Raw genomic sequence first — 19392 nt, 5'->3', positions numbered from 1 at the left:
GAGGGGGGAGGAGGTGCTGCTGCTGTGGGCAAGAGGGCAGGGGAGAGGAGGGGCAGGGAGACCAGGGCCAGGACCAGGGAGAGAAGGAACAAGGAGGGAAGGACCTAGGAGAGAAGGCTGGACCAGAGGCATGGAGACAAGGGCCAGGACCAGAAAGGCAAGGATCAGGGACAGAAGGACCAGAGAGAGAGGGCTGGACCAGGACCAGAAAGGAGCAGGGAGAGAAGGAGCAGGGAGAGGAGGCTGGACCAGGGGCATGGAGAGAAGGAGCAGGGAGAGAAGGAGCAGGGAGAGGAGGATGGACCAGGGGCAGGGAGAGAAGGAGCAGGGAGACAAGGAGCAGGGAGAGGAGGATGGACCAGGGGCATGGAGAGAAGGAGCAGGGAGACAAGGAGCAGGGAGAGGAGGCTGGACCAGGGGCATGGAGAGAAAGAGCAGGGAGAGAAGGAGCAGGGAGAGGAGGCTGGACCAGGGGCATGGAGAGAAGGAGCAGGGAGAGAAGGAGCAGGGAGAGAAGGCTGGAGCAGGGGCATGGAGACAAGGAGCAGGGAGAGAAGGAGCAGGGAGAGAAGGCTGGAGCAGGGGCATGGAGAGAAGGAGCAGGGAGAGAAGGCTGGAGCAGGGGCATGGAGACAAGGAGCAGGGAGAAGAGGGGCAGGGAGATGCGGGCACCCCATGGCTCCATCCTCAGGCAGCTGGCCGTGTGCTGTCTGCCCCTGCAGGTGCCCAAGCCGTGCTGCAGCAGCCTGGGGGTGCAGAGCTCCCTGGGGGTGCACTGCAGCATCCAGCGCCGGATCGCTCTCTTCACCGCCTGCCTCCCTCCGCAGCTGCGGCTCCCGGGCAGCGCCGGGCAGCAGAGCCAGAGCCCTGCCGGGGACGAGCCTGCCCATCTTGCCAGCCAGCCTGCCCTGCAGGTCCTCCTTTCTCCCGACGTTCCCCACCAGACCCTGGCAGGCTTCGTGAAGGCATCGCAGGGCTTGCACAGGAGCAGCCCCGGGCACTACGAGCGCCTGGTCTGCCTGCTCCTCCTGCAGGCGTGCATGGGGCTGGAGCACCTCCGAGCGCAGAACGCGGTGCGAGGAGACCTCTGCCCCGACAACCTGCTGCTGGTGCAGTGCCCACGTCCTCCCCGGAGCCAGCAGGGCAAGGAGGTCCCCCCGGGGCTGTGCCTTCCGAGGTTGCTCATCAGCAGCTTCCTGGAGGTGCAAGGGCAGCGCAGAGCTCTTGGCAGCGGCCGGGAGCAGGAGCGGGCTGGGGGCTGCGCTGCACCGCCCTGCCCGGCGGAGGATGAGCTGAACGTGGCCCTGCTCATCTGCCACCTCCTGCACCTGGACAGCTCTCCGGAGCAGGCTTTGGGCTTCAGAGCCCGCAGGCTTCCTGACATCCCCTCCCTGTCCATCTACTCCTCGGGGCTCAGGCGCTTGGCCACGCTGCTGCTCCACGCAGACCCCTGCCAGAGGGTCTCGGTCGAGCAGGCAAAGAGCATCCTGCAGGTCCTGCTCTGGGGGCCTCGCCAGGAGCTCTTTGCCAGGAGCAAGAAGAGCCTGAGGCTGCTGGGCAGCTGGGTGCAGGTGAAGAGGGCTCTGCTGCTCCTGCGGCTGGCAGAGGACTCGGCTGGAGGCGTGGGGAGCCCTGGGCTGGAGGAGTGGCTCTGCTGCCAGTACTTCAAGGAGGTCACCGAGCACAGCCTCTACCAAGCCACCCAGGCTCTCTATGGTCCTTGAAGGTGAGCTGGAGCTTAGCCCACCCCCAGAGGGCTCCTCCAAGCAGGCAGTGGCACACCAGGAGCCCCAACAAGCTCCTTGGCCACCCACACCCTGAGAAGGTCCCCAGCAAGCACAGCCACACTCCGCAGCGCTGCTGCTGCTGCCCGTGGGCCAGAAAGCACCTGGCAGGGGTTGGTTGTCCCTGCTGAGCTCCAGCCAGCCCTGCTGTGCCACCTCTGCTGTACTATCCTGAGTGACTACAAGATGGCAGCAAAGGCCCTGGCACAGCAGCAGCTCATCCCAGGCCACCTCGGGCAGCAGCTCCTGGAAAAACAAAGGAAGCAAACCCAGCTCCTGCCTGTGTGCCCCTGAGCCAAGCACCTCCGAGCACCCCCACCCTGCAACCCTCCTCCTGGCTTCCAGCCTGGGTGACCTCCTCTTCTTCAGCCAGGAGCAGCTCCAAGTGCCCAAGGTCAGGGAAACATCTGGCAGGGACTGTGGCTCTCAGGGCAGGAGCAGGAAGGTCTCCACAGCCACAGGTCCCCGTGGGAGGCAGAGCACAGCCACAGCACCCAGACAGGGCCAGAACCTGGCTGGAGACCCAGGAGAGGGACTGTTGAGGAAGAAGCACCCAGTGGCCACGGCCACCTCCTCTCTGCTGGCCTTTGGCACACCAAGGACAAGCTCACAGCATCCCAGGATGAGCCAGAGCAGGATGGAGGAGCCACAGGAACATTGGCAAGAGGCCTGGGGGAAGGAGACCTCTCCCCTGCCCTGCTCTGCAGCAGAGCCAGGAGCTGTGGTCCCAGAAGAGAGGACAGCTGGGACCAGGCAGCAGGGCAGGACCTGGGGAGCAGAGCTGGGGCAGCAGCAGTGAGAGGGTGACAGAAAGACCTGAAGCTGATTAAACAGCTAATTAAGAGCACTGATTAAAGAGCTAATTAAGAGCACTCAGCTCCCACTGAGGGGGGGGGGGAAGCAAACTGCACCACAGGCTCTCTGGCAACACTGTGCCACCCCCCCCCGGGGTTGTCCCACTCTCCAGAAGGAAGCTTCTAGGGCTTATTCCAGGTGATTCCAGTGCTGCTCAGAGCATCTACCCAGGGGTGAGCCCTGGGGTGAAGCTGCTCAGCCTGCAGAAGGCTGCAGGGAGAACTTGCAGCAGCCTGTCAGGACCTGGAGAGGCTTCAGGAGAGCTGGGGAAGGACTTTGGGTGAGGGCTGGGAGCGAAAGGATGAGGGATAATTGGGTGTGAGCTGGGAGAGGGAGAGAAGAAATTCCTGACAGTGAGGATGGGGAAGACACTGGCACAGGTTTGCCCAGGGAGGTTGTGGAACAGAGGCACAGAATGTGACCAACTGGCACAGGCATTGCCTCGGCCCAGCTGCAGGACCTTGCCCTTGGTCTTGTTGCACCTCCTGAGCTTGGCTTGTGCCCACCTCTGCAGCCTGCCCAGCTCCCTCTGGCTGGATCCTGCCCTCCAGCCTGGCTGCTGCAGCACACAGCTTGGTGTGGGCAGCAAACCTGCTGAGGCTGCACTCAGTGCCTCTGCCCATGGCACCCACAGAGATGCTGACCAAGAGTGGTGCCAGGACCGATCCCTGAGGGACTCCACTTGGCACTGCCCTCTTTGGGTGCAGTCCTCAAGCCAGTTCTGCATCCATCAGTGCTCCACCCAGCCTGGACACCAGGCTGTGGTGTGGAACAGCACCAAAGGCCTTGCTCAGGCCCAGCTCAATGCCATCAGTTGCTCACCTCTCATCTGTGAATGTTGTGACCTGCTCATAGAAGGCCTCCAGGTTTGCCAGGCAGGACCTGCCCTCGGTGCAGCTATGCTGATTGCAGCCCAATCCCAACCCCCAATGCCAGAAGCAAGCAAAAAAAAATGAGCAACACCTTTCCATACCTGCAACTTTTAATGGTTTTTGGTTGGGAGGAGGAGGAGGAGGAGGAGGAGGAGAAGGAGGGAAGGAAGCAGTTCCAGAGCCAATCTCTTCCAAACTTTTGGAGTTGCAAAGAAAATGCTGTTGGCTTCATTGGTTGTTTTTTTTTGGGGGGGGGAGGAGTTTTGTTTTATTCAGCTTAAAACCAGCAATAAAAAAGTAAAATAGAAATTTGGGGTTTTTTTTATTTAGAATTAAAGCAAATAACTTCAATATCACAAACACAATATTGAACCTCAAGGAATATGCTGCTGAAATCTGGAAGGGTGAGAGAGAAAGAGAGTTTTATTTGCACGACCACAACATGAGCACAAATCCAGAGGGGAAGGGGAGGGGGAGAAAGAGGGGAGGGAAAGAGGAAGGGGAGAAAGAGGGGGGGGAAGAGGAAGGGGAGAAGGAGGGGAGGGAAAGAGGAAGGGGAAAGAGAGGGGAGGGAAAGAGGAGGGGAAAAGAGAGGGGAGGGAAAGGGGAGGGGGAGAAAGAGGGGAGGGAAAGGGGAGGGGGAGAAAGAGGGGAGGGAGAAAAAGAGAGGAGGGAAAGAGGAGGGGGAGAAAGAGGGGAGGGAAAGAGGAGGGGGAAAAAAGAGGGGAGGGAAAGAGGAGGGGGAAAGAGAGGGGAGGGAAAGAGGAGGGGGAAAAAAAGAGAGAGAAAGAAGGGGAGGAAAAAGAGTTGGGGGGAAAGAGGGGAGAAAGGGGTGGGGAAAAAAAGGGGGGAAAGGGAAAAATTAAAGATGTGGCAAGTGAAATTTTTCACCATCTCAGGGGCAGAGCAGTTGGGTCACAAAGGTTTGCTAGAGTGAAGCTAGAGAGTGGAACAGATGGTGACAAACTCTTTTGATACCAAGAAAAGCTCCTAAAGAGGCAAACATTGCAATCAGTCTTCTTCTGCTGAGTCTCTCTCGAAGGTGTAGGCCATGAAGCAAGCATCTGGTCTCTTGGGGACAAGGGGATGCCCTGGTCTCACAATCTCAAAGCCCAAAAAGCTGAAAGTCCGGAGCAATGCAGCTGGAAGGGAAAGGAAAACCACTCAAGTTTCATCCCCGGTGTGAAAAGCAAGCAGCAAAGAAGATGCAGGGCAAGCAAGCACCTGGAGGGCTGAAACCTACCTCTGTCATCTCTGTTCTTGTGGAAACAAATGAAGACGTGGTCAACTCGGAGCTGTTCTTCAGCAAACTCCAGAAGAACTGCAAAGCTGGCAGAGGAGCAAGCAGGTGAGCAGGGCACAGCAGCAGGCACCTCCTGCCTGCAGCCAGCGAGGCCCCCCAGGAGCCTGTCTGGGCTCGCAGGCCAGTGGGGAGGGGCTGGAACCAAGAGATCTTCTCCCCACCAAGGTTTAAGTTGAGGCTGGAGAAGCTTTCCTATAGGACAGGCTGGGAGAGCTGAGGTGGTTCAGCCTGTTGGGGCTGGAGGAGTTCCCCCATGGGACAGGCTGGAGGAGCTCCCCTATGGGACAGGCTGGAGGAGCTGAGGTGGTTCTGTCTGTTGGGGCTGGAGGAGCTCCCCCATGGGTCAGGCTGGAGGAGCTGAGGTGGTTCAGCCTGCTGGGGCTGGAGGAGCTCCCCCATGGGACAGGGTGGGAGAGCTGAGGTGGTTCAGCCTGCTGGGGCTGGAGGAGCTCCCCCATGGGACAGGCTGGAGGAGCTCCCCCATGGGACAGGCTGGGAGAGCTGAGGTGGTTCAGCCTGCAGAAGGCTGCAGGGAGAACTTAGAGCAGCCTGACAGTGCCTGAAGGGGCTTCAGGAGAGCTGGGGAGGGACTTGTGCCAAGGGCTGGGAGTGCCAGGATGAGGGACAGTGGATGTAAGCTGTGAGAGGGGGAAGAAATTCTTGGCAGTGAGGAGGCAGACACTGGCACAGGCTGCCCAGGGAGGTTGTGGCTGCCCTCCCCGTTAGGCTGGAGGTGGCCAATGCCAGCCTGGATGAGGCCTTGAGCAAGCTGGGCTGGTGGAGGTGTCCCTGCCCATGGCATGGGGCTGGTTGGAGCTGGATGAGCTCCAAGATTCCTTCCAAGCCATTCCATGAATCCATGAACCTTTGGTAGCACAGAACCCCAGGATGCTTTCTGCTGTAGCCCAGGGCAGAGCTGCAGTGGCAGCCTGAGCCAGCCTGGTGCTTGCAGTGCACTGAAGCAACCACCCAGGCTGAGGCATAGCTTCTGGGGACTTCTGCCTGACCATAGACAGGAGCAAGCCTCAGCCAGGATCACTCAGCTGCAGCCAGGGGGAAGAGCATCAAGCAACCATCACCAGAGCACAGAAAACAAACACCTTCAAGAGGCTGTTTGGTCTGGAGAAGGCTGAGGAGAAATCTTGCTAATGGTTACAGATCTCTGCAAGGTGGGGGCAGGAAAAAGGGGTCAGGCTCTCTGCCCTGGTGCCCAAGGGCAAGGGCCACAAACCATCACCCAGGAGGTTCCACCTCAACAGGAGGAGAAACTTCTTAGGTGTGAGGCTGCTGGAGGCCTGCAGCAGGCTGCCCAGAGAGGTTGTGGAGTCTCCTTCTCTGCACAGCCTCCAACCCACCCTGGGTATTGTGCCCCTGGGCAAGCTGTGGTGCCCTGCTGGAGGGGCAGGGGGGGTTGGGCTGGCTGAGCTCCAGAGGTCCCTTCCCAACCCCTCCATGCTGGGATTCTGGAAGAGGCAGCAGGCTGAGGTTACCTTCTCTGATTGCCTGAGCTGCAGCCCCACAGCCCTGTGCTGGACCTGGGAGAAGCTGATGGGGGCAGGCCTGTGGCTCTTGCTCAAACTGGCTTCACTATGAGCATTCATCAAACAGGACCTTGAACCAGAGGAGTTCCCTGTCCTCTGTGCACCCAGAGCCTGCTCCCTGCCAGGAACTGTAGCATTTGGAGTGCTGAAATGGGACCTGCTCCCTTCCTTAGCTTCCCTGCCCATCATGCTCCTGAGGCAAGCTGCTGCCTCCTGCCCTAGGGGTGATGCTTCTCCAGAGGTCCCTCACCAAACTACGTCTCACTGCACCCACCTGTCCTTGCTCCCTTCAGGCAGAGCACCACTGGGGATTTCTATGTAGAGGTTGTTGTTGTTCAGCACTGCTCTCCAGCTGATGTGTTTGGCATCTGTGAGCCTTGACTGGACGTTCAGGACTCTGGTCCTGTTGTTAGATGTTAGTTCTTCAGTTACATTCAGCCGATTATCCTGCAGCGACAAGGCAAGGGTTGGGGGGGGGGGGCAAAGTCACTTCCCCATTCCCACTGGAGAAGGCAGAAATCCCAGGAAGCTCCCAGCAGCTGCCTCTGCTGCTTCATACTCACCGAATAAAATAAGTTAGCTGAAAGATTGTGATCCCTCTGACTATTCCCTCGCCCACCTGGGATCTTCAGGGGTGGGTGAGGGACATCAGGAGCACCACCGAGGCCCCGGACCCAGGTTACTACAGCAATTGAAGGGGACCCTGGAACTGGAAAGGGATCAGAGTTAAAAGGGAAGGTAAAAGGCAGGGTTAGGCAAAGGCCTGGCAAGTCTGGGGGTAAGAAACAGGCAAGGTGGCAAGAGAGAAATGAAAAGAGTCAAGTGGCAAGAGAGAACTGAACTCCCCCTTCAAAAGCTGTGCCACCTCCCACTGTGCCTTCAGCAAGGGGGCAAGACAAAGGAGCAGGGATGGCAGCACTGCCCTGTGCTTGGAGCAGGGATGGCAACACTGCCCTGTGCTTGGAGCAGGGATGGCAACACTGCCCTGTGCTTGGAGCAGGGATGGCAACACTGCCCTGTGCTTGGAGCAGGGATGGCAACACTGCCCTGTGCTTGGAGCAGGGATGGCAACACTGCCCTGTGCTTGGAGCAGGGATGGCAACACTGCCCTGTGCTTGGAGCAGGGATGGCAACACTGCCCTGTGCTTGGAGCAGGGATGGCAACACTGCCCTGTGCTTGGGGCAGGGATGGCAGCACTGCCCTGTGCTTGGGGCAGGGATGGCAGCACTGCCCTGTGCTTGGGGCAGGGATGGCAACACTGCCCTGTGCTTGGGGCAGGGATGGCAACACTGCCCTGTGCTTGGGGCAGGGATGGCAGCACTGCCCTGTGCTTGGAGCAGGGATGGCAGCACTGCCCTGTGCTTGGAGCAGGGATGGCAACACTGCCCTGTGCTTGGAGCAGGGATGGCAACACTGCCCTGTGCTTGGAGCAGGGATGGCAGCACTGCCCTGTGCTTGGAGCAGGGATGGCAGCACTGCCCTGTGCTTGGAGCAGGGATGGCAACACTGCCCTGTGCTTGGAGCAGGGATGGCAACACTGCCCTGTGCTTGGAGCAGGGATGGCAACACTGCCCTGTGCTTGGAGCAGGGATGGCAACACTGCCCTGTGCTTGGAGCAGGGATGGCAACACTGCCCTGTGCTTGGAGCAGGGATGGCAACACTGCCCTGTGCTTGGAGCAGGGATGGCAACACTGCCCTGTGCTTGGGGCAGGGATGGCAGCACTGCCCTGTGCTTGGGGCAGGGATGGCAACACTGCCCTGTGCTTGGGGCAGGGATGGCAACACTGCCCTGTGCTTGAGGCAGGGATGGCAACACTGCCCTGTGCTTGAGGCAGGGATGGCAACACTGCCCTGTGCTTGAGGCAGGGATGGCAACACTGCCCTGTGCTTGGAGCAGGGATGGCAACACTGCCCTGTGCTTGGAGCAGGGATGGCAACACTGCCCTGTGCTTGGAGCAGGGATGGCAACACTGCCCTGTGCTTGGGGCAGGGATGGCAACACTGCTCTGTGCTTGGAGCAGGGATGGCAACACTGCCCTGTGCTTGGAGCAGGGATGGCAACACTGCCCTGTGCTTGGAGCAGGGATGGCAACACTGCCCTGTGCTTGGAGCAGGGATGGCAACACTGCCCTGTGCAAGGAGCAAGGATGGCAACACTGCCCTGTGGCTGGAGCCACAGGGGCCAGCAAGCTGCTGCTGCTGCAGGGTGTTGAAGGCAAGGCTAAGCCTGAGGGTGAAAACACTCTGAAAGCTGGAAGGGAGCACCTGCAGCTGCAGCAGGGCTTGAGCTGACCTCGGGACAACAACCACACTGCTCCCACGCAGCCAGGAGCTCACTTTCTGCCCATCTTGTTCTCCTGAAGTCAGCAGGAGCAGAGCAAGCCAGGGATCATCTTCCTCCCCGTGATAGCTGGCCCTGGACCTTCCCAGCACTCTTGGCTGGAGGTCAGCAAACGCCATGGAACAGCCTTCACAGCCCTGCAACTGCCCTGCAACAGCCCTCACTGCCCTGCAACTGCCTTGCAACTGCCCTCCAACAGCCCCCACAGCCCTGCAACTGCCCTCCAATAGCCCTCACTGCCCTGCAACTGCCTTGCAACTGCCCTGCAACAGCCCTCACTGCCCTGCAACTGCCCTCCAACAGCCCTCACTGCCCTGCAACTGCCCTCCAATAGCCCTCACTGCCCGGCAACTGCCCTCACTGCCCTGCAACACTCCTCCAACTGCCCTGCAACAGCCCTGCTGCTGCCCTCACTGCCCTGCAGCTGCCCCAATCTCAAGCAGGGAGGAGCTGATCTCAGAGGTCCCTTCCAACCAAAGCCATTCTGTGATTTTTCACCACACTCAGGAGGCAAAGATCAGGATTTTCACCCTCAACACCACACCTGAGGAGCTAAAAAATCACAGAATGGACTAACAAGGTCAGAAAAGACCTCAGAGATGAGCAACTGCAGGCAGAAAGACCTCCTCCAGACCTCACCTGGTGCCACTTTTGGGGTCAGCAGAAGATTAAAATCCCAAATCCCCTTTCAGGCATGAAGGAAAAGTTTTTAAAGCCCTTCTGCATCAGAGCCTGCTGAGGCAAAAGGGAGGCTGTAAAGCCCTTCTCCATCAGAGCCTGCTGAGGCAAAAGGGAGGCTGTAAAGCCCTTCTCCATCAAAGCCTGCTGAGGCAAAAGGGAGGCTGTAAAGCCCTTCTCCATCAGAGCCTGCTGAGGCAAAAGGGAGGCTTTAAAGCCCTTCTGCATCAGAGCCTGCTGAGGCAAAAGGGAGGCTTTAAAGCCCTTCTGCATCAGAGCCTGCTGAGGCAAAAGGGAAGCTTTAAAGCCCTTCTCCATCTGAGCCTGCTGAAGCAAAAGGGAGGCTTTAAAACCCTTCTCCATCAAAGCCAAAAAGGAAGCTGTAAAGCCCTTCTCCATCAGAGCCTGCTGAGGCAAAAGAGAGGCTTTAAAGCCCTCCTCCATCAAAGCCAAAAAGGAAGCTGTAAAGCCCCTTCCCATCAGAGCCTGCTGAGGCAAAAGAGAGGCTTTAAAGCCCTTCTCCATCAGAGCCTGCTGAGGCAAAAGGGAGGCTTTAAAGCCCTTCTCCATCAGAGCCTGCTGAGGCAAAAAGGAAGCTTTAAAGCCCTTCTCCATCAGAGCCTGCTGAGGCAAAAGGGAGGCTTTAAAGCCCTTCTCCATCAGAGCCTGCTGAGGCAAAAGGGAGGCTTTAAAGCCCTTCTCCATCAGAGCCTGCTGAGGCAAAAGGGAGGCTTTAAAGCCCTTCTCCATCAGAGCCTGCTGAGGCAAAAAGGAGGCTTTAAAGCCCTTCTCCATCAGAGCCTGCTGAGGCAAAAAGGAGGCTTTAAAGCCCTTCTCCATCAGAGCCTGCTGAGGCAAAAAGGAGGCTTTAAAGCCCTTCTCCATCAGAGCCTGCTGAGGCAAAAAGAGGCTGTAAAGCCCTTCTCCATCAGAGCCTGATGAGGCTAAAAGAGGCTGTAAAGCCCCTTCCCATCAGAGCCTGATGAGGCAAAAGGGAGGCTTTAAAGCCCTTCTCCATCAGAGCCTGCTGAGGCAAAAGGGAGGCTTTAAAGCCCTTCTCCATCAGAGCCTGCTGAAGCAAAAGGGAGGCTTTAAAGCCCTTCTCCATCAGAGCCTGCTGAGGCAAAAGGGAAGCTGTAAAGCTCTTCTCCATCAAAGCCAAAAAGGAAGCTGTAAAGCCCCTTCCCATCAGAGCCTGCTGAAGCAAAAGGGAGGCTTTAAAGCCCTTCTCCATCAGAGCCTGCTGAAGCAAAAGGGAGGCTTTAAAAGCCCTTCTCCATCAGAGCCTGCTGAAGCAAAAGGGAGGCTTTAAAAGCCCTTCTCCATCAGAGCCTGCTGAAGCAAAAGGGAGGCTTTAAAGCCCCTCTCCACCGAAGCCTGCCGAAGCAGACGGAAGGCTGCCAGGGTGCCCTGAGCCGAAGCAGCGCTGGCCCCTCCCTCTGCACCATCCTTCACCCTGCAGGCTCCCTCCTCACTTGCGTCATCTCAGCAGATGCAGCAACCGAGGCCCTCAGGGAGGTTTTTCACAATCCTGTCCTGTCTCCGAGTGCCAGCAGCCATTTGCAGGAGGAGAATAAACAGGGACACACACACACAAAAAACAAGCCACCATTTTACACCGTTCCTGACAGCTTTGGCTTTGCTTTTTGGGTTGTTTTCTCCTCCTCCTCCCTCTCTCCCTTCCCTCCCCCAACGCCAAATCCTTCTTTTCCTCTCCGTTGTTTTCGTGTTGGGTTTTTTTTAACGAGCTGGCAAAACTTCGTGCTGAATAAATCCACCTTAAGAAGGTGAAATTGGCTACCCTGGCAAGCGTTAAGCTGCGAAGTGTGATTTAAAAGCGCTTTAAACGAGGGCAGTTTCACTTCAAAGAGTGCCCAATCTCTGCCTGCAAGAGGTTTTTAAGGCTTCTTCTCTCACCTCAGAGCTGAAGGTTCCTTACTGCCCTTAAAAATAGACCTCTCCAGGGAGCAGAGCAACCAATCCTTGCCCCATTTTTCTTCTCCTGGCTACCTTAAGCTCTGAATTGATTTTAAGTGATGTTTGGGTGCATTTATTGGAGAGGGGGGGAGGGAAAAAACAACCTTTAAACAGCAGCCAGGTAGAAAAATGCCTCTCAATACATTTCCTCCTCTCTAGCCCAGGTCTAACCATCTCTTCCTCCACACGCAGCAGGCTGATGTCCTAAACATCCATGGTTCTGCAGCTATTTCCCCCTCTTCCCCAGCACCTGTGGAGGCTGTTGAATCATCTGGGGGAGTTTTAACAGCTCTCCTAACACTCTGCCCTGGTCTGCTGCAAGCTCAGCACCCTCGATTGGGTTTTCAAGGCTACCTCCAGTTACATAAGGGGATAAAAAAAGGCTGCAAATCCTTTGCCCTCTCTGATCGATCGCTGTTGGGGTTGGTTGTTTTCATTCTCCTGGTAAAAAGAGGTACTCCCCCCACCCCCACCCCACCCCCAAAGGCCTTGCTTCCAGCCTGGCTTTTGGCTGGAAGGGGACCCGCAGCCCATTGCCCTGCGCTGGGGAGCGGCCACGCAGCAGCCGCCTGCCCTCGGGAGCCTGCGGAGCGCTGCTGGAGGCTTCCCCCTCCACGGTTCGGACCGCGGCGGCGGCGGCTCCCGGCAGGCAGGCGGCAGTTAACGTGGCAGGGGCGGGAGGAGACCCCCAGCGGGTCCCCGGGGGGAGGTGGCGGCAGTGGAGGGGGGTGAGGTTGCGGGGGTGCAACCGAGGCGGCAGCGGGCAGGTGGGGGGCAGAAACGAAACAAAAACCCACCCTTTTTTTCCTCCGGTTTTCCGCCTCCCTTCCCTCCCCTTCTCATCTGCGGGGGCCGAGCTCAGGCCGCAGCAGGGGGAGGAGGAGAAGGAGGAGGAGGAGGAGGAGGCGGCCAGGCCGCAGCGCCCGAGCACGGAGCGGAGCAGGCGCGGCCGCCCCTCCTCCACCCGGCCACGGAGCTCCCCTCCCCCTGAGCCACCGGCGGGAGGCGAGCGGCGCTGAAGGGAGGCCGAGGAAGAGAAAGCTCAGGACGGGGCCCTTGAAGGGAAAAGCAGGACGCGGCGAGCGCCCGGCGGTGCGAAGGCTGAGGGAGGCCCCTGCCCCTCCTCACCTGCTCTGTCCGGTACTGAGGCTCAGCACGGCGGGCATGATGGTGCTTTTATTCCCCTCTTTCTCTCTAGCGAAGCAGTGACTGTTGAGTATCCGCTGCAGGGAGGATTTCACCATCCGGCCGCTCTGGTCCGAACCCCGAAACCCTCCGCCGCCTCCCGCCGGCCGCTCCCCAGGCGCTGCTACACAAAATGGCACCGCGGCCGCGGCGGCTCCTTATATACCCTCTGTGGCCACGCCTCCCAGCGGCAGTCCCGCCCCCTCCGGGCAGCCCCCCCCTCCCCCTCCGCCGGCACGGGGCGAGCGGCTGGCTTGTCACTCAGAAAAAATCTCGCTTCCCATTGGCTGAACGGAGAGGCGGGACACCGAGCTGCTTGTCTATTGGCTGATAGGTTCAGCATTGGTTAGAGGAGCATGGAGACGGGGAGGGGGACAGTGCAGGTTCGGGATTGGTTGGTGGCGCTGTGGGTGGGCGGGGCGTGGCGGGGCTCAGCCGGGAGGTTTCGGCGCTGCTGCTTAGCGCTCACTCCCCTCGGAGCCGCCGGTTCGAGTCCCGGGGCCGCGGCCCCGCCTGGCTGAGGTAAACTGCGGCGCAGGGGAGGAGCCAGGACCGGCTCGGCGCATGCGTGCTGCGAGGGGAGGAGCGGGGCGCGGGGGGCATGGAGGGGTCCGGAGAGGGTCGGAGCTCCATGCGGGCTTGGGGGCTGCTGGAGGCAACGCAAGGGCGGCCGCGGGGTCTGCTACGGGGAGCCCTGCGCCGGGGGGCGTCAGCGCTCTCCAGGATGCCACCGAAGCCGTTTGTCGGCTCGGTGCTGGGGATCGCTGTGGGGATGGGCTGGGGCTGTGCTCCCGCCTGTGCTGTAACTTCGCCCTCGTCCGCGCACCCCCTCCCCAGCGTCGCCCTCGGGTGCTCCCCTCCCCAGCATCGCCCTTGTCTCCCCAGCACTGCCTCATTGCCCTCGTGTGTCCCCCTCCCCAGCTTTGCCCTCGTCCCCCCAGCATTCCTCCATTTCCCTCTTGCCCTCGGCCCCTCAACATCATCCTTGTCCCCCCAGCTTTGCCCTCGTCCCCCCAGCACCCTCCCATTTACCGCTTGTCCTTGTCCCCCCAGCATCCTCCCATTCCCTTCTTGCCCTCACCCCCCAGCTTTGCCCTCGTCCCCCCCAGCATCCTCCCATTCCCTTCTTGCCCTTGTCCCCCCAGCTTTGCCCTCATCCCCGCAGTGTCCCCCCATTCTCCTCTTGCCCTTGTCCCCTCAGCTTTGCCCTCATCCCCCCCAGCATCCTCCCATTCCCCTCCTGCCCTCATCCCCCCAGCTTTGCCCTCATCCCCCCAGCATCCTCCCATTCCCCTCTTGCCTTCATCCCCCCAGCTTTGCCCTCATCCCCCCAGCATCCTCCCATTCCCCTCTTGCCTTCATCCCCCCAGCTTTGCCCTCGTCCCCCCCAGCATCCTCCCATTCCCTTCTTGCCCTCATCCCCCCAGCTTTGCCCTCGTCCCCCCAGCATTCCTCCATTTCCCTCTTGCCCTCATCCTCTCAACATCATCCTTGTCCCCCCAGCTTTGCCCTCATCCCCCCAGCATCCTCTCATTCCCTTCTTACCCTCATCCCCCCAGCTCTGCCCTCGCCCCCCCAGCATCCTCCCATTCCCTTCTTGCCCTCATCCCCCCAGCTTTGCCCTCGCCCCCCCAGCATCCTCCCATTCCCTTCTTGCCCTTGTCCCCCCACTTTGCCTTCATCCCCCCAGTCTCCCCCCATTCCCCTCTTGCCCTCATCCCCCCAGCATCCTCTCATTCCCTTCTTACCCTCATCCCCCCAGCATCCTCTCATTCCCTTCTTACCCTCATCCCCCCAGCTCTGCCCTCATCCCCGCACCATTGCCTCATTCCCCTCCTGCCCTCGTCCCCAGCCTGCCCTGGCCCTGCCATTCCCCCCCCCCCCCCTTCCAGCCTCCCCTCGTCCCCCACTTTCCCCTCACCTCCCCACGTCCCTCTGGCCTGCAGTCATTTATAGCTGCGAGTGCCTGGGGAGCGGCTGGGGATGGTCTTTTAAGTGGGACACTGCTTTGAGCCGCCCCTAGGTGAGGCCCGTGAATAAATCCTGGTGATTAGGATGGCAGAAGCTGAGCTGCATCCTGCAAACAGCCAGCCAGGAAGGGTCCTGGACAGCCCAGGGCTCTGCTTTTCATCCCCTGCGTGGAAATCCGAAGCCTGGGGGATGTGTTGGGCTCTTTCTGCAGCCCCACAGCAAGACCAAGGTCTGGAGGAAAGGAGGAGCATTGAAAATCCCCTGAATGGTTTGGCTTGGAACAGCTCTTTCAGCTCACCCAGCCCAAGCAACAACCCAACCCTGCCATGGCCACCAAACCCTGGCCCCAAGTGCCATGGCCACAGGGGTCTTGGGCACCTCCAGGGGTGGGGACTCCACCAGCTCCCTGGGCAGCCTGTGCCAAGCCCTGGACCACTCTGGCAGCAAAGGTTTTCAAGGTCCTGCTTTTCTGGGAGCCAAACTGCTCCCAGCACTGCTGCCCTCACCCCCAGGACACAGCTGCTGGAGTGAGGCCACAAAGATGCTGCAAGGGCTGCAGCAGCTCTGCTGTGGGCACAGGCTGAGGGAGCTGGGGGGGTGCAGCCTTGATGTGGTCAAAGGTGGTCTGGAGGTGGTGCTTAGGGAGATGGTTTAAGGTGAATCTTGTTAGAGCAGGGTTCTAGGTTGGCCTTGGTGATGCTGAGGGGCTTTGGCAGCCTGCATGTTGCTGTGATTCTGTGATCTTCCTGTGGTTGAAGATGTTCAGGTGAAGAAGATCCCAGAAGATCTTCATCTGGGAGGAGGGAAGGTTTAGGAAGCAGTGGGCAGGCAGCAGGGCAGGAGAGGAGATTCTGCCCCTTCACTCTGCTCTGCTCAGACCTCACCTCCAAAACTGCCTCCAGTTGTGGTGTCCCCAGCAGGAGGAGGGCACAGAGCTGCTGGAGTGAGGCCAGAGGAGGGCACAAGGATGCTCCCAGGGCTGCAGCAGCTCTGCTGTGGGCACAGGCTGAGGGAGCTGGGGGGGTGCAGGCTGCAGAGGAGAAGGCTCCAGGAGCAGCTCAGAGCTGCTGCCAGGGCCTGAAGGGATCCTGCAGGGAGGCTGCAGAGAGACTTTTGCTGAGGGGCTCTGAGGCAGGCCAAGGGGGAATGGTTTGGAGCTGAGGCAGAGCAGGGGGAGAGTGGAGCTGAGGAAGGAGTTGTGCAGTGTGAGGGTGCTGAGAGCCTGGCCCAGGCTGCCCAGGGAGGCTGTGGCTGCCTCCTTGCTGGGGGTGCTCAAGGCCAGGCTGGGTGAGGCCTGGAGCAGCCTGGGGTGGTGAGAGATGTCCCTACCATGGCAGGGGGTTAGACCCTTCCAACCCAACCCACCCTGTGACTAACCACAGCACCACATTGCTCTTCTCTGAGCAGCTTTGAGCCTCCATCACCTCAGCTGAGATCTTGTTTGTGTCCAGAGAGCTGCAGGGTGGGTGCCAAGCAGGAGCCAGGCTGCTTCCAGCAGTGATCTGCTGCCCATCCTCAGTGTGAGGGTGCTGAGAGCCTGGCACAGGCTGCCCAGGGAGGCTGTGGCTGCCTCCTTGCTGGGGGTGCTCAAGGCCAGGCTGGATGGGTCTAGCTGAAAGCTATCCCTGCCCATGGCAGGAGGCTTGCAGCAGATAACCTCTGAGCTCCCTTCCAGCCTGAACCACTCCAACACGATATGAAAATCCCTTTTCCTGCTGCAGGTACCTTCACCAGACCCCCCCACAGCACCCCCCAGGCCATCAGTGCTTGCTGGCCAGCCTGATCTAGGGTAAGAAGTCCCTTCCCATGGCAGGGACTGCCTGATCCTTGTGATCCCATCCAACCCTGCCCGATTCTATGATACTTTCACCCCTCTCTGCCTCCCTAGACCTGGCTGCTGCTTGGTGGAGGCGAAGCTGAGTGCTGCTTCTTGCATCACTCCGCTCCAGACAATGGCAGAGCTGCGGTTCGGGGATGGCTGCAACAAATGGGAGCGCATCAAGAGAGGATTGGAGCAGCTGAGGCTTTGTGTGTCGCCTTACAAAGGTTGTCGCCTTTCTTTTCTCCTTGGCTGCGAGCCTGGCGTTAGCCCTTGGGCAGAGGTTTCATTATCCCTCCTGATGCCATTTATCCTTCCTGCAGCGAGCCGACTGCGACGCCTGCTAAGGGCACCGTGGCACACGACAGCATCCCTGCAGCTGCTTTGCTCCTCCTTGGCACACGACAGCATCCTTGCAGCTGCTTCCCCCCTCCTTGCCACACGACAGCATCCCTGCAGCTGCTTCCCCCCTCCTTGCCACACGACAGCATCCCTGCAGCTGCTTCCCCCCTCCTTGCCACACGACAGCATCCCTGCAGCTGCTTTGCTCCTCCTTGCCCCACGACAGCATCCCTGCAGCTGCTTTGCCCCTCCTTGCCCCACGACAGCATCCCTGCAGCTGCTTTGCCCCTCCTTGCCCTGTTGCCTTGCTGGGGCCATCCTTCCATTTTTACAGCTGAGTGACCTGGATTAAGGCTGCTGCTGTTCTGCAGGCTACAAAAGAATCCCCCACCCCCAAAAGCCCAATCAACCTGTTTGGGAGGGGGTGGGGAGAGTTTGAGCCTTAAACCTGGTGTGGGCTTAGTTCCAGCTGCAGTGTTGCTGAGGCAGCCTCACTCCTGTTTAGCAGTGGCAGTGATTCATAAATCCTCCCCGAGCTGCCCCTGACTGTCTTTTGCTACCAGCTGAGGCACTTTGGGGATGTTGCCCTTCCCCAGCTGGGTTTTTGCCACTCCTTTGCCATGCTTACCCTGGGCACAGTAGGCACAAGTGACTCTGTGCCCCTCTTTGCTCCAGTCCTGCTCTGGTTGTGTAGTTCACCCCCACCAGCCCCTGGCATGTGGAATAAGCTGGGCAGGGTTGGGCAATCCTCTTCTCCTTGCCCATGCCTGTGGTGGCACAGGAGATCTGCACACAGAGGGGGAGAGGGACAGCTGCAAATAGATCATCTCAGCCACTGATGTCCTGAGGTTCTGCTTAACCCCAAATCCCAGCAGGAAGCACAGAACCAAGCAGAGAGAGCTCCAAGCTCCAACAGCCCAACCCAGCCCCCAGCCCTGCCCAGCCACCAGCCCATGGCACTCAGTGCCCCAGCCAGGCTTGGCTGCAACACCTCCAGCCACAGCCACTCCACCACCTCCCTGGGCAGCCCATTCCAGTGCCAATCACTCTCTCTGCCAGCAACTTCCTAACAACATCCAGCCTCAACCTGCCCTGCCACAGCTTCAGCCTGGGGCCCCTTCTTCTGTCCCTGGCTGCCTGGCAGCAGAGCCCAACCCCACCTGGCTACAGCCTCCCTGCAGGCAGCTGCAGGCAGCAATCAGCTCTGCCCTGAGCCTCCTCTGCTGCAGGCTGCACCCCCCCAGCTCCCTCAGCCTCTCCTCACAGGGCTGTGCTCCAGGCCCCTCCCCAGCCTTGCTGCCCTTCTCCAAACACCTTCCAGCACCTCAGCAGCTCTCTGCAATGGAGGAGCCCAGAACTGGACACAGCACTGCAGGGGTGTCCTGAGCAGTGCTGAGCACAGGGGCACAAGAACCTCCCTTGTCCTGCTGCCCACACTGCTCCTGAGCCAGCCCAGGCTGCCATTGGCTCTGCTGCCCACCTGGGCACTGCTGCCTCCTCTGCAGCTCCTCTCTCCCACCACCCCCAGGGCCCTCTCTGCCTGCCTGCTCTCAGCCACTCTGGCCCCAGCCTGCAGTGCTGCTTGGGGTTGTTGTGGCCAAAGTGCAGAACCTGCCCTTGGCCTTGTTCAGTCTCATCCCTTTGGCCTCTGCCCACCTATGCAGCCTGGCCAGGTCCCTCTGCAGGGCTCTGCTCCCCTCCAACATCTCCACAGCAGCTCCTAGCTTGGTGCCATCTGCAACCTCACTGCTGCTGGACTCAATCCCCTGCTCCAGATCATCACTAAAGACATTGACCAGGACTGTGCCCAGCACTGCTCCCTGGGGCACACCACTGGTGCCAGCTGCCTGTGGCACCATTCACCACCACTCTCTGGGCTTGGACCTCCTGCCAGTTCTTGACCCACTTCAGAGTGAATCTGTCCAAGCCAGGAGCTGCCAGCTGTGCCAGGAGCTGCTTGTGGGCATGGAGAGGTTGGAAGAGACCTCTGGAGATGCTCCAGTCCAACTCCCCCTGCCAGAGCAGGGTTACCCAGGGTTGGTCACACAGGAATGCATCCGAGTGGGAGGTGGAAGCTGTGCAGAGAAGGAGACTCCACAACCTCTCTGGGCAGCCTGCTCCAGGCCCCCAGGACCCTCACACCAAAGGAGTTCTCCTCCTTCCCAGCTGCAACCTCCTGAGTGATGGTTTGGAACTCAGAGAGGCTTTGAGCAGCTGAGTCCAGCTGAGAGCTGTCCCTGCCCTGCTGGGGAGGTTGGAGCAGATGAGCTCTGAGCTCTCTTCCCACCTGAGCCCTTCCTTATTTGTTCTTGCTTTGTTGTTTAAATTCTTTAGTCATTATCCTTTAGTCTTCCTCCTTTGTTATCCTTTGGTTGTTATCCTTTGGTTGTTATCCTTTGGTTGTTATCCTTTGGTTGTTATCCTTTGGTTGTTATTCTTTCTTTCTTTCTTTCTTTCTTTCTTTCTTTCTTTCTTTCTTTCTTTCTTTCTTTCTTTCTTTCTTTCTCTCTTTCTCTCTTTCTCTCTTTCTCTCTCTCTTTCTCTCTTTCTTTCTTTCTCTCTTCCTTGTTTATTCTTTCTTCTTCTCTTTCTTTCTAATTCTCTTTCTCCTTATTCTCTTTCTTCTCCTCTCTTTCTTCTCCTCTCTTTCTTCTCCTCTCTTTCTTCTCTCTTATTCTCTTTCTCCTTATTATTTTTTCTTCACCTATTCCTTCTTCTCTGT

At 59.1% G+C, this 19392-nt stretch overlaps 2 protein-coding genes across 2 annotated transcripts; one reads left to right on the top strand and one right to left on the bottom strand.

Annotated features, from left to right (window-relative positions):
- The first annotated feature begins 61 nt into the window (after positions 1–61).
- LOC135192215 (inactive tyrosine-protein kinase PRAG1-like) lies at positions 62–3761 on the top strand. The gene has a single exon (XM_064175191.1). It carries the CDS (start codon positions 354–356, stop codon positions 1722–1724), a length of 1371 nt encoding a protein of 456 aa, XP_064031261.1. The 5' UTR covers positions 62–353; the 3' UTR covers positions 1725–3761.
- A 55-nt stretch (positions 3762–3816) lies between these two features.
- Positions 3817–12680, bottom strand: OAZ1 (ornithine decarboxylase antizyme 1). The gene is given in 6 exon segments (XM_064175207.1): positions 3817–4653; positions 4755–4840; positions 6630–6802; positions 6919–7005; positions 7007–7064; positions 12482–12680. Coding segments are annotated over 6 exon segments (651 nt in total). The 5' UTR covers positions 12598–12680; the 3' UTR covers positions 3817–4522.
- Positions 12681–19392: the final 6712 nt, after the last annotated feature.

The sequence above is a fragment of the Pogoniulus pusillus genome, chromosome 41, assembly GCF_015220805.1.
Source record: "Pogoniulus pusillus isolate bPogPus1 chromosome 41, bPogPus1.pri, whole genome shotgun sequence".
In the NCBI taxonomy this organism is placed as follows: Eukaryota; Metazoa; Chordata; class Aves; order Piciformes; family Lybiidae; genus Pogoniulus; species Pogoniulus pusillus.
The sequence above is the reverse complement of the archived record's forward strand: the minus strand, read 5'-3'. Positions and strand labels throughout refer to the sequence as shown.

Excerpts from the sequence above, each read along its gene's own strand:
- LOC135192215 (XM_064175191.1), top strand. The coding sequence starts at position 354 with ATGGACCAGGGGCATGGAGAGAAGGAGCAGGGAGACAAGGAGCAGGGA.